At 41.1% G+C, this 14,393-nt stretch overlaps 1 protein-coding gene across 3 annotated transcripts in view; it reads right to left on the bottom strand.

Annotated features, from left to right (window-relative positions):
* Nucleotides 1-14,393, bottom strand: part of OVCH2 (ovochymase 2) — a 74,370-nt gene that overhangs the window by 1,777 nt on the left and 58,200 nt on the right. For all 3 annotated transcript variants that reach the window (XM_084632283.1, XM_084632282.1, XM_084632284.1), the window contains 14 exons: nucleotides 14,131-14,326; nucleotides 12,308-12,331; nucleotides 10,886-10,976; nucleotides 10,646-10,779; nucleotides 9,883-10,023; nucleotides 8,597-8,727; nucleotides 7,708-7,801; nucleotides 5,957-6,088; nucleotides 5,622-5,693; nucleotides 4,781-4,967; nucleotides 3,264-3,333; nucleotides 1,924-2,119; nucleotides 1,341-1,492; nucleotides 819-984 (listed from right to left, as the gene is read on the bottom strand). In XM_084632283.1, coding sequence (XP_084488409.1) covers nucleotides 819-984; nucleotides 1,341-1,492; nucleotides 1,924-2,119; nucleotides 3,264-3,333; nucleotides 4,781-4,967; nucleotides 5,622-5,693; nucleotides 5,957-6,088; nucleotides 7,708-7,801; nucleotides 8,597-8,727; nucleotides 9,883-10,023; nucleotides 10,646-10,779; nucleotides 10,886-10,976; nucleotides 12,308-12,331; nucleotides 14,131-14,326 — 1,786 coding nt within the window. The remainder of the gene's footprint in view (nucleotides 1-818; nucleotides 985-1,340; nucleotides 1,493-1,923; nucleotides 2,120-3,263; nucleotides 3,334-4,780; nucleotides 4,968-5,621; nucleotides 5,694-5,956; nucleotides 6,089-7,707; nucleotides 7,802-8,596; nucleotides 8,728-9,882; nucleotides 10,024-10,645; nucleotides 10,780-10,885; nucleotides 10,977-12,307; nucleotides 12,332-14,130; nucleotides 14,327-14,393) is intronic.

Genomic DNA, 14,393 nt, shown 5'->3' with positions numbered 1-14,393 from the left:
TCCCTGGTGAAAACTTTCAAGGGTTCTCAACTAACCTGTCAAGACTACACATTCATACACTGGATTAAATGGAGATGGCACTGAAATTGTTTTGTTATCTAGTGTCATTTTATTTTGAAAAATCAGAAAAGCAGAGCAGATTAAGGAAACACACTACTGACTTGAAGAAATGCAATCAAAGGTAGGAATAATAATATATGACGGTGGGCGAAACTTACTGACCCTCCAAGCTACATACAATAATCTTCAGAAGTTCGAGAGCTGGGCGCACCTGCCAGAGCTCGGGGCTTCAGCTCTGCAGGGAGTGCTTGCCTGGGCTAAAGGGGAGGGTCTCAGGGATCAGAGCTTCAGCAGGAGCAGGGCTGAAGCCCAGAGCTCCGGCAGGCATGGCCCGCATATCAGAAGCCCTGAGAGCCCCCCATCCTGCTGGGCAGAAGCCCTGAGACCCCACCACCCTCCCGCAAGGCAGATGCTCAGAGCTCTCTCCCCCACCCCCCACAAGTCTGGTAGGTGGAGAATGGGGTGGGGTGGAGGGCTACATGAGCTGCACTTTATCAGTAAAAGAGCCACATGTGGCTCACAAGCAGTGGTTTGGCTACTCCAATATATGATGAAGAGTCAAGGCTGAGACTTTCAAAAAGTGAGTACTGATTTTGGGTGCCTCCATTCCCAGGTGCCCAACTTGAAACATGTTAAAGGGGCCTGCCATTCAGAAAGTGTTAAGGACCTGCCCTCTGAAAAGGATTAGGCCCTTTTAATGTGCCTCAGGCTGGGCACCTAAAGAAAACACAGTCGCTTTCCCCCCGCCCCATACATACCAGTATTGTTAATATAGTGACTGATCCAGTCAATGAAAACAGCAACGTTTGTATATACTCCTGGGTAGTTTTTCCTTCCACAACCAAAGCCCCAGCTTATTAGTCCACTCAGAGTATAAAATCCTGAATCTTCTGAAGGACAAACTAATGGTCCACCTGAGTCACCCTACATTGCAAGAGAAAATAGTTTATGTTACAAATTAACATTGCCTTTTCAATGTGCTGCCATGACAAACCTTGACTCATTATGTGTGTGATTCATACTTAACTCATTTCTTTTCATCCTTCTTTTTTATCATAGGCTCACGATGTGCCACTTTTGTGGTGCGTGGGTGGGTGTGTAATATGAACAGCTGATGGCACTGTTGGAATGACAAATTGTTTCACAATGTACCAGATAAGTAACTTTTGTCCACAGTGAAACAGACCCTTCCACTCACATCTCAGCACTCCCTATTTCAAAAATCAAAGATCTTTGCAGTTCCCTGTTAAGCACAATAGCAGCACTTTGTGTTAACTTACTGTGCACGAGTCCTTTCCCTCCTCCAGAGGGAATCCAGCACAGAGCATCCGCTGGGTCACCTTGCCGGGATGGCTTACATAGTAGTTCTGACATGCCTCCGAGACTAGGATTGGGACTTCCAATTGCTGAAGTTTATTGGACTTTTCTCTGTCTTGAAGTGAAAAATAGCTTAAAATCACAGGTCTGTGTTTTTGCTGATGAACACTGATATACACCTACCTCCTGCCAGTGTCAGACATGAGAGCTGAAAAATACCCATGGGATCACCATGCCCTTCCTCCTAACAATGCAGGATTGCTCTCTACTAGACATTTTCTCGTGCTTTGTCCTATCTTTAAATGTTCAAGTGACGAAGTTTCCAGTACTCCCCTTCTGCAGACCGTACCACATTTTAATAGATCTGATTGTTACCACGCCCCATGCACACCTCGCCATCTATGTAATCAAGAACAGATCCCAATTAACAAATTAATTTTCTAGGAGCTAAAGAAAGATACGATTTGCTTTCTCATGTGCCCTGTAGTGTTTGTTAAAATACATCTGCAGTATGCACAGCTCCATAAAGTGAAAAAACTTGCATACCTTCATTATGAGTACCCCACCCTGTGGTGGTGCACACCCTAGAAGGCTGAACCACCTCATCCTTCTCAGGCAGGCACACTGGACGCACGTAGTGATTAAACTCCAAGGGCTCAGTCAATTGCAATAATGCAATATCGGAATCCATCGTGATCTCGTTAAAATCTTGATGAATAATGTACTGCTTCACTGATCTTCTCTAGAAAAGGGAAGACACGACAATTCCTTGAATGAGCTGGGAGCCTGGTGCTTTAAAGCATTCCAGTTTTATGAATGTGCCTGGAGCTCTGGAGATGGTGCATGAAGAACCACCAAGGTTATTAATGATTAAGTCTGCGTGTCTGTCACAGAGGTCATGCAAGTCATGGATTCTGTGACTTTCCATGACCTCTGCAGTGGCTGGTGCTGGCTCAGGGGCTGCCTGAGCTGGGCGGGTCCTAGGCCAGCAGTAGCAGTTTGGGTGTGGGAAGGGGCTCAGGGCTGGGTCAGGGGGTTGGGGTGTGGGGCAGCACTTACAGGGGGGGCTCCCCAGCTCCCAACGGTATGTCCCTGCAGCTCCTAGGCAGTGTGGCCAGGGGGGCTCTGCGTGCTGCCTGTGCCCGCAGGCACTACCCCTGCAGCTCCCATTGGCTGAAATTCCCAGCCAGTTGGAGCTGCGGAGCCAGCACTTGTGGCAGGAGCAGCGCACAGAGCCCCTGGCTGCCCCTCCCAGCACCAACAGGGGTCCCAGACCACCACCCCCAGCATCCCCAGGCTGAACCCCCCCCCCCCCCCCCCGAGCACCCACAGTCCCCTGGCTCAAGTTTTAGTTAGAGGTATATAGTAAAAATCTTGGACAAATCACAGGCCGTGAATTTGTTTACTGCCCGTGACCTGTCCATGACTTTTACTAAAAATACCCATGACTAAAATTTAGCCTTATTAATGATTAACTGCTGGAAAGCAGCTGTCTTGTCATGATAGGTAAGAGATACAAACGTAGACATTCAGGAACTAAAATCAGCAGAATGGGATGCGGAAGGGAAGCACACCGGAAAGCATTTGTATTAGCAACGATCACCAGGTCTTACAGGGTTTAGAATTAAGATACTTGAGCAGTTGTGGCTTAGCCATTCCTCCACCATGCGCTGCCCCCTTTGCACCCTCCACACTTGTGACTTGGGGGCAGTGCTCAGAGTTTGGGGCTCACTACTGCTCACCTACGAGTTCTGTGATGGCACTTAAACTTCCTTGTGCACATGTGTAGCCTCCATTTATATTTGCACAGCAACTCAATCTGCTGCATCCTGCATGCTACCAGGTAGTGAGAAGTATTTAATGTACAAACCAGGTTTAATTCATACCTGACTGTGCTCTTGCTCTGTAATATCATGGAGTCCAGCAACCACCATCCATAAATCTCTGTACTGTTCCCTAAAAAAGAAGAAAGCAGGAACATACTCAGGGCTCTTCTCACCATGAAGTTTGTCTAACAACCTCTGGCATGATTAATCCTTAACAATCTAAGATTTACGTTTAGGGGCCCAATCCTATCCCATAAATCAACAGGACTAACTTCAATAGCAGCACAATCAAGTTCTGTAACTTGGCAGTGTGATTAGGCAAAAGAATTATTTGGGCCAAGAGGAAAGAGCTTGCAGGGTCTGATTTTTATACAAAGCATCTAGAGAAGCAGCAGGACATAGACATGCTAGGGACCAAATCAACACTTAACATCATTTTTTAGTTTCACGTCAGTTTTTCGTTAAAAAAAATAAAAAATGATTAACAGAATCACAGATCAAAACACAACAGAAAAAATGTCATATCCTTTACAGTTGTTTCTCTTTCTGTTGAGACAAAAATCAATTAATGCAGAACCACCAGAGGCCATATAAAGATTCTGATGTGATGAGATCATGCAATGTAAATTTCCCTCTGACCACAGTTCTCATAGGTTTGTTTTCTTTTCTTTTCTTTTTTTTTTTTTTAAATACAGCAAAAGCAGGACACCTGGGGTAGAATTTCCAAAGCCACCTAAATGCCATTTTCAGAAGTGTCTTAGGCAGTTCAGAGCTTAAGTTCCTTTGAAAACAAATCAGTGGGGTTTAGGACCCTAAATACCTGAGTCACTTCTCAAAATGGGACTTAAGACTTCTGAAAATTTGACCTCTGATTTTAAAAGATATCTCAAAATTATTTGAAAATGGACCAGAATTTCAACCCTGGGAGAAGAAGCTCTTGCAGAAAGAGAGCCCCCGCTGTGGAAAGAAAACCCAATAGTAAGAACAGGAGGATCTTTATATGTGCTTTTCATTAAAGTACAAAATGAACACAGTCATATAATACTCATTACAAATGATCTAGAAAATACTCGAGAGTTACAGTACTTTTTGGAAAAAATATTTTTAGAGGGAGCTGCCGCTGCCAAGGTCCACGATTAACTCCTTCCATAAAGGTGTCCTCCCCAATCCCAGTAACAAGGGGTAGAATCTGTGGGTTTATGAGCTTCTTAATAATGACAAGCCTATCACAACCCTCTGGGAAGATAGATCCTGGGAGATCAACAGGAGGCCTGATCTAAACAGATTCTGAATGATCTTCTGGATTTGTGGATGGGCCCTGGCAGCTCATGCTATGGAGAGGCACAGAACAATCAGGGAGGAATTCCCCAGGGCTGACAGATTTGGGGACTATAAATCTTGTCAGTATCCCCTTATGTGTCAAATTAATTGTATGAGAAGATGTTAGCTGCCCATACTTTACACCAATCTAATAGAACTAAATCAAAACACATCCATCCATCACATTGTACATGACATTTTGTGATAAAAAACTCCCTCCAGAAATCTTATAGTATCTTCTTTCCACGTGTACCTACTTATAAGTAAAGCAGTGAGCAGCTGTGACAACCCACTCTTTGGTAAGAGCTGCTCCTCCACAGATGTGCTCAGCTGAAATCTGTATGCTGACCTGCCAAGGCCATGAGAAGGGCACAGCTTCCTCACCACCCATTATCCTACTGAAGAGAAACCTGGGCTGATTTGAAGGCACTCCACAGATGTCATCTGTTAATATGGAACATAAAGGGTTTATATACTCAAGGAGAGTTCAGTTTTCAGTGGGGGAAAGAGTTTACATTTGCTTGACTGCATTTACTGTGAGGGTAGCCTACCTCAGCAACCTTTTTCCTAACCCTAAACCTCCCCCGCTGCAATGCATCAAAATGTGTAGGGACACCACTACCAAGAGAAGATGCTTGTTGCAGAAAAAGAGCCTATTCATAAGAGTAAGATCACCTACAGTACAATGAATAAGCCTTAGGTCTGTAGTATATTGCAGACTCACCCCACTCTATAAACCTTTAGGGGTGAAAAGACAATTTCTAAAAGTACAGGCATGATTCTCCAGTGCCTGGTGTTATCACTTACACTAGTACAAAGTGAGTTTTTGCAAAATGTTACCAAATCAAAATAGTAGCATTTTAAACCCACATTTTACTGGTGTAAGTGAGTGCACAAGGTGCAGGCACCAGACAGACAATCAGGGCCTACTACTCTAAAGCCAACTCTTTATTCTTTACACCTTTATTTCTTTAGCTCTTCTCAACTGGAGCATCTTGGAGCAACTCAAGGTACAATCATAAGCCATTCTTCTCCCCTCCTCCCCACGCAAATTGTACCACATTCCCACTGAAGAAGGTGTATCACAGGCTGCCTTACCTGGAATTTCTGTGGTGGTATCTAGACCCTCAGGAGGTGCTGTTTCATTGTTAGAATCTGATATATTTAAATCTAGCAAGTGAAAATAGCATATTAGTGCATCTCAAATTAAGTTACTCTTGGTTTTGTCACAGAGGCAAACTAGTAATTTCTTGTGATTTTAGTAATCTATCTACAGGGGAACAACATCTGATGACGGAAATCTTCAGTTACATTTTACCAGGAGACTTACCCAGAGCAAAACCAGGTGAAATACCAAGATTCGCTGCAGAGCCCCCTGCTGCCCCCAAGGCAAAGCAGGCTGCCACCTATACACTATGGTTCAATTCTTTTACCTGCTACATGAATGAAGGAGAATGTGGCCTGGAATCCCCCAAAGGTCTCGGTTTCATCTGAATGAAAGATGATCAGCATCATGCTAGAGGTGCTCAAAACAGGCGCTGGGACAGCAAATCCACAAGACCTAGCTAAAGACAGACCCAAGATTTACAAAAGATTATATATAACTATTATATCCTTTACTGGCAACAAAAGAAAAGGGGAAGGTGGAAAGGAGAAGCACACTTTTTCCAAAACACAGACGTGATTGGAAAGAAACCTAATTTTGTATATGTTAGAATGAGCTCTCATGGAACTCAGCAACAATATTTCAATCCAAATTCCAAACTTCCCAAAAATTCAAGGAGTTTGGATCCAGGACTTTGGTCCATAAATACAGAAGCCATTTGCAAAATTCAATTTTGTGTTTAGGTTCTTAGATTCCCTCCCATGTCTCAGGATAATTAGATCTGGTCCATGTCTAACCTCAGCTGTCAAGATGAGGATTTGTGGAGCATTCATTCATAGATTTATATCTGCCAGTTCTGTTGTGGGTATTTGTGTCCTTTTCATCAGGTTTCACAACTGTGGGAGGAATACATTGGAGATTTGGCTTTCCTTGCATCATCCAAGCATCCCACTGTCATTAACTGACCAAGTTATTACAAAAAATGATTAGTTTGTAGTTTACAAATGGTACCACACCGTTAGATGTTCGGTGTTCCCTTTTCTCTCACCTTCTCATCTCAAAAAAGCTACTGTTACCTTCCAAAGACACAAAGCTGCTCCCAACAGCACAACTACATTCTCCAGCGGCTTTCAGATTCCTCCAAACAAAGCCAATTTCAGTCAGTAAAGAGTAATCAAAGCCTACAGGTGAATTCAGCCTTGCTATGCTGCCGCAAAGGGGCTGAAAGTAACCATAAGACTCCTCTGGAAAATATCCCCAGTGCAGGAATCCCACTACACCCAATCTCCTGCATGGGCTGGAGTGGCAAGGCATTGGCCATAGCAGTCCTGTACTCCTGCACAAGCCTATAGGAACCATTGCTGGAGGTACAAGTTAAGGCAGTCCTGATGGCTTCCTTAGACCACCAAGGGTCCATCTGGTCCCAGCAGTCTCTGAATAAAGGGAGGCACAAGCTACCTCCCCTGTGTCTTTGCTCCAACACTACCACCAGCACAGAGATGAATTGGGCCTATTACGTATTCCAAGCCCTTGACAAACCATAGCACAAGTCCTTAGGCCCAGTTCTCCTCTAACTTATTGGTACACTGCCATAAGCCTGGAGCAATTCTAGTGAAGTTAATGAGAGTTACACCAATGTTCACCGGGATAGTGAAGAAGAACAAGCCCCTGAAAAGCAAACTGAACTCAGGTCACCTAAGGTGTTTGTATAATCAGTGTGTCAAACACCAGTGGTGCAAAACACGTATCTGGCAGTATTTCCTAAGCACTGCATTTAGGATACAATTTAAATACCCAAGATTTTAATGATGTAGATGTGTTTCTCTATTTAAGTAAATGGATAGTAGATAATAGTCCTCTGAAAAGGAACAGTGGTGAAAAACGTCAGTGTGTACTGTACTGAGAATACTATTCATTTCAGCATCTAGTGGCAGTAAAGGGGAATTGCTCTTTTTTGATTTGTTACTTTACAGGCTGTCAAGTTTTTACTTGCTAAATTATAGTGTTTGGAGATACAAAATGAGAACAACAGAAGCCAGGTCTGAATCAATGACCTGTTTTGAAAACCAAAAAACAAACCTATTTCTTCCTCTCTTGTCACATCCTCATACACTGTTACAGAGTCATAGGAGCAGTCTTCATTTTCCTCTATTTCAAAATACTCATATGTAAGCTTAAAAAGAAAAAGGAAAGAATTAGATTATAGAGCTAGTATTAAGAGATGGGAAGATCTATTACAGATCTTTAATACCCTAGGTCATGCGCCTCTAAGGACAGGATACAGTCTCCTGATAGGTTTCAGAGTAGCAGCCGTATTAGTCTGTATCCGCAAAAAGAAAAGGAGTACTTGTGGCACCTTAGAGACTAACCAATTTATTTGAGCATAAACTTTCGTGAGCTGCAACTCACTTCATCGGATGCATTCCAATGAAGTGAGCTGCAGCTCACGAAAGCTTATGCACAAATAAATTTGTTAGTCTCTAAGGTGCCACAAGTCCCCTGATAGAAGGTGTATGCAATATTAAACTGATTCGTTGTTTTATCTTCAACAAAAGGCTAATAGGAGGAAAATCATTATGTTTATAGCTAATGAGAGAAATATAATTTTAATTTACGCTAGTAATGAACCAAAACACCCAGTTCAAACATCCCCAAAACTTTGGAGAAACTGGAGTTTAGACCTAGATCCAGATCCACGATTTGCAACTAGTGCCAGCGGGCCAAGCCAAAAGCCCAAGTCTAAATGATTCCAAACTTTGTTACAGTTCTAACAGATCTGAAAAATGAGAATACAGCTGTTTTTCGGATTGAATGTAAGAGGCATGCACTGGACCCAGCAGCACTACACAAGAATTGAAGGTGTTAACTAAAGTAAGCGTTTGTTGCCAACACTTAGTATATGACTTATTTCTTTCCAAAAGAAATTATCTGCACAGAATGAAAGGTGTAAGCCCTTCCTGCACTGTACCTTGATTACATGGTTCTCTGGAGCATGAATAATCCAGTGACAGTCTGCCAGATTGTTGTAGGGCTCAGGATAGTTCATACTTTGTATCACTCCTCCTTCAAAGAGGACAGCTAAGGACCCGCATCCAGAATCTAGAAACACACAGGAAAAAAAAAAAAAAAATCAAAGGGAAGCAAATGTTTTCCTATTCATTGTCCATCCATTAAATTAAAATCCAGAACAGCTCCCAAGCAGTGCTCTCACAGGTGAAATACAGAAAAAGAAAGGGAGAATGATTTGGCCCATTACTATGATCCATGCACAGAGGGGACCCTCTCCCCTCAGATGATCCCCCTCCCACATGGAAGAGAGAGCCAGCCCACGGCAGTAACATACTTCTCCCAAACCTGCAGAGAGCACTCTGCAGGTACTGGGATCTGTGTAGAGCCGCAGCAGCAGGAGTGTGACAAGAAAAGGCCAGGGAGCTGCACTTTGCCTCCCCCTATACCCTTCGGAGATCAGGTTGGAAAGGTAATATGGCCAGTGGATATGCTTCCTCCAGATGGCAATCTCCTTTAAGAGGAGTGCTGGGGGCAGTTGCCACACAGTTGCAGAAGCCTTTAAAAAGGAATCACTCTGCCAAGGAATGAAGCAAACAGAGTCACAGAGACACAAGGCCTCTCTCTGCTTGATCAGGGGATCTTCCAGATTTGGAGGCTGGCCCTGGGACCTGTTCCATGGGGAAAACAAACCTGACCCAAAAACATTTCCTCCTACTTAGCAGTCTCCCTTGGACTCCCTCCTAGAAGGAGTGATTGGACCCAGGATCCTTTGTAGCATCTTTCGCCTGAGGATCTCTGCCACTTTACAAACATTAATTAATTAAATAAGCCTTAGAACACCCCTGTGTTGTAGGGAACAGGATGTTATCCCACTTGGTTGGTGGGGAGGAAATTACAGGGGGGGGGGGCGGCTCTCACTGAGACAATCTCTCTCCTGATTCCTCATAGCAATAGGGTTTTTCAGGACAGCCCCCTGATAGTCCCATTTGCAGTTAGTTCCCTTGTCCTCTCCATCCCATCATCTGCTTAGAAAGAGCACTCACACACACCTTCATCCTTTATGTTAATGCTTTTTCAGCCTCAAACCAAGCCTCAGACTGAACTTAATCAAGATCCATCCCCACTTTCTCAGGCCATGTGCCTGACTGTGCAACTACATAGGCCTCAGAACAGCTAACTTCAAGAATACATTGGATTTTATACAACGAATTGACAGGGAGGATATGATATAGCACTAAGACTTACCAGGAAGAGCATCTGGTGAAAGAGCTCTGTACACCATTGAAAATCCAGTTCCAGAAGCCTTGTTATCAGAGACAAATTTCAGCTTTATGCCATTGGAGCTGAGCAAAATGGGTAGTGGAGAGTCAACCCCACAGAATCTCCCTGCAAATTACATATTTATTATTAGAGAACAATCATCTTTAAAAAAACGTAGTAAAGTTGGTTGAGAAAATGTATGCATATCAAAATAATAAAACCTCAGCTACAGTATTTGGTCATTAAAAAAAATCAAAAGTACAAATATAACTAGAATTCTTACAGTCCTTCAGTTTGGGCTTTTCAAAAGTCCAAAAGCTTTTACAACTGAAAAAGCCCAAAAGCTAAAAACTAACATCCTCTGTGCTGGCCCATTATCATTTCACTGAACCTTCAGTTCCTCCTCCAAACACTTTTCCCCAATAAATTGTAATAAGAGGGCAATACCACTCACTCCTGCATGAGTTGTCAGCAGGCTTTCAACCAAGGCCCTTTTTTACCAAAACACAAGCTTCTACCACTTGAAGTTAAAGGGTAACTCCATTAGCTAGCGGAAATAGTAAACTGCTAGCATCTAGTGGCCAAGCTCCTAGAGGGACACATGACATGTAACTTGCAAGCATGAGTTCAGTGTGATCAGTAACACATACACAGCCTGAAAGCAGTGGATCCAGTTTCTATTATAACTTTAAACAACATTGAAGGACTCTATGAAAATATTTCACAGAATCACTGAAAAGCAACTCACCAACAAGTCTGTCATCTTTTGAATACACTGACAAAGAATCATAGTCACAGAACATGTCTGATTCCACATCAAAATGGGAGAAATTAAGTAGTATATGCATTCCTTCTGGGACCAGCAGAGTCCACACACACAACCTGCAATGACAAACTGGATGAATTCTTGTTTGCAATCAAACAACAAACTACAGCTGCAAGGTCATTGCATGTAGCTTCTGAAAAAGGAATGCTTGCATCTACTCACTGGTTGTTTTGATAGAAATGTTTGGGACTTTCTGGGAAACGTAATTCACCTTCATTGCTGGGGAGTTTACCATCCTGGATGCTACATGATGCTGCATTGTGGGGGTTTGAAATGAAACAGAAAATTAGGTTTGACATACAGTCATCTGCTACCCCCAAAAGCTCATCTAGCATGGAAGGAGGATTACGAGATTACTGTTTTAAAATTTCTCAGATACATTTTTGTCACAAGATTAGATTTGTATTGTGTCTCCCTCCTGCTTACCCCCTTTATTCACATGTAGGGGAACAGACAACAAAGTTTTAATGAACAGTGAGGCCCAGGAAAATGTAGAGTTATTATTTTCTCTTTCGTTCTTTTTTTACATAACTGCACTCAAAAACAAAACAATGTAAAACTTAAGATCCTACAAGTGGAAGCATGAAGGGGTATACGAATGTTTAGCGTATCTGGCACGTAAATGCCTTGCAATGCCGGCTACAATAGTGCCATGCTAATGCCTGTTTTCAATTTCAGGTGACACTGAAAATAAGCAGCAGGCAGCATTATCTCCCATAAATGTAAACAAACTTGTTTGTGTTAGCGATTGGCTGAACAAGAAGTAGGACTGAGTGGACTTGTAGGAGGTGAATTGAAAAAAAATACTATTTCTTTTATCTTTTTTACAGTGCAAACATTTATAATAAAAAATAATATGCAGTGAGCTCTGTACACTTTGTATTCTCTGTTGTAATTGAAATCAATATATTTGAAAATGTAGTAAAAACTAAAACTATTTATAATAAAGTTAAATTGGTATTCTATTATTGTTTAACAGTGTGATTAAAACTGATTAATAGTGACTATATTTTTTAATTTAGTTAATTTGTTTTGCATTAATCGCATGCATTAACTGTGATTGACAGCCCTATAAATAAACCTACTTGTTTACTGAAGAGTTGAGTACAACTACATAGTGGAAAGGAAGAATGCAAACCACAGACTCTATTTTTTACATATAACACTTCAAAATATGCCCACTCAATTTCTGGTTCTCATGTACTATTTGAGTTTTCATTCCTACACTGCAGAGGAATATTTAACTATTTTTAAAAATATCTGTTTACAAAGTAATGCAAATAAAAATGAATGAAAACATTTATTTTTATATTAGGTGCTCTAAAGGATTTTTTTTTCAAATCCCACTTCTCTTTCTGAGGTCAACCATATTTAAGCACACTCTTAGGTGCTTTCCTGAGTAGGGACAGACTTAAGCATGAACTTAAACTTTAAATACATATTTTGCTGAATCAGGGTTTAATTGTTTACGAGATCAGACCATAAATATGTATTTTCCTCCCATCATAGCTAATGTAACAATAGAGTTTTTATATCATTTGCCATAATATCTCTAACACAGGTAGAATGTGTTAAAGTACTCACCTGTAGAACTTTTCATTTTCAAATCTAGTTTGGGGGAGGAAAAAAAGGAATTTTAGAGAAGCACATTCAGTCTCATAACAAATCTTTTATACACTTTGCCTTTATCAGAATGAATAAATTTGTAAAAAGTATAGTGAATTTTAATCAAACTTCTTTTTTAAATCAGAAATTACTAACTCTGGGCCAGACTCTGTCACCTTTAGGGCTTCTGGAATAAGATAGGGTGTGAATTTTAAGCAAAATAGGTATTCCAGAATAACTCCATATGTGGACACACTTATTTTGAAATAACAGCACTTTTTATCAGTTTAGTTTAATCTATTTTGGAAGTGGATTAAGCTAGTTCAGAAAAAGGCACTCATTCTGGAATAAGAAAGTGTGTCCCCCACATGGAGTTATTCTGGAATACCTATTTTATTTATATTTATTATTAATAAAATAGCTATTCCAGAATAACTCATATGCAGATAAATCCTTAATCAAGTAGAGTAGCATCCTACTCTGAGTAGTCCCATTGAGCTGAATGTGATTACTTGTGGAGTAAGGTACTATTTAGCAGATTAAGGGTGGCAGAATCTGGCTGGTAGTGTCATACAAATGACATTCTGGGCCTGATGCTCAGTTGTACTATCAGACCCCTTGTACTGATCTGACATTGTGAAGGGGCTGTAAGGTGGGTGCAAATGGAATTTATGATATTTTATGGGTTGCTTCTAAAGCACCCCTTTTTATGTCGAGCTAGGTTATTTCCAAATAATTTAAGCAGAATAACCAAATAAGTAATAAAGAAGAAGAATATATGAATAAGGCTGAAAAAAATTTCCACTCAAACCTTTTCTTGATGGAAAATTAGAATTTCAATTAAATGAAAATTTGCATGGAAAGCAGGTGCTTTCCTGAAGACATTTCAATTTTTCACTGGAAACCAAAACCCTGAAAACAAAATGTTTGTTTTTTTTATTTGATTTCAGGTTTTTTTTATATTTCAGTTTTTCAATCAAAAGTTGAAACTTTCCGTGACATTTTCACATTTTCACTAAAAATGTTTTTTTGTTTAAATTCTGTGGGAAAATAAACATTTTGCAGCCAGTATATGTGAATCTCAGCTAATGCATATTTATCTCCCTTGATTTCAACCCTTGATTTCATTTAAAGAAAATAGCCCAAATTTGAAGAAAATATTAGCTCAACTTATAACTGCTCTGAGTAAAATTCACCCTTGTGTAGAGTGACAGCACAAAGCCTATGCACCATTTAAGTCATCAGTTCCATTAATTTAGAAGTGGTGAATAATCCTCATGCTAACCCTCTGCAAGAGAGTGATTTTACCCTCTGTGCACAGTGAGGGAACGTGTGAAAGGTGGAGAACTCATGAAAGTATGGATTTCTCCATACAGTTACAACGCCTGACCCAGCACAGCTCACTCAAGGAAAGCCACCAGTGACTTCAAGAAGTGCAGGTTTGGGCCCAAGAGATCACAAATATTCTGCTGTAAACTAATGAAAAGGATGTAAATGAATGAAAGTTCCATTTTAACACACCAACTGAATCCAATCCTTGAAACTCAATGATTGTCCAGGGAGAAGACAAAATAAAATAAAATGATAATAAAATAGTCACCATTTGCAACAGTTCTAAACAATGACCTTTCTATTCCTATGAAGAATCAGCAATCGGAGTGCTGTCCAGCTAGACACATAATGAAATCCATAATCATTATTTGCTATGAAGCAAAGCTTAAAAAAAAAATGGAGCCATGAAGAACACACCAGGAAATCATTACTCCTACATATTACTAATGTATTTGTGGAGGTTTTATTACCAGTATTGACGTTTTCTTGAATCCAGGAGAGCACCTTACGAAGATCTGTGAAAACCCCTGGCGATCCTCTCTGATCATACTTTTTCCTCACGTTATCATTCCAGCTTCGAGCACATCCCATACCCCAGGAGGTCACCCCAGCTAGAGTCCAGGCACCATGCTTACGCCTACACAAAAGAGGGCCTCCAGAATCACCCTATAATAAAGGTAACCCATCTTAATATAAAGCATGTATGTGACTAAGCAAGTATGAGCTCCCACTG

Source organism: Lepidochelys olivacea, assembly GCF_965140295.1.
Source record: "Lepidochelys olivacea isolate rLepOli2 genome assembly, chromosome: 6".
Classification (NCBI taxonomy): domain Eukaryota; kingdom Metazoa; phylum Chordata; order Testudines; family Cheloniidae; genus Lepidochelys; species Lepidochelys olivacea.
This window is presented reverse-complemented; position numbering and strand designations above follow the sequence as displayed.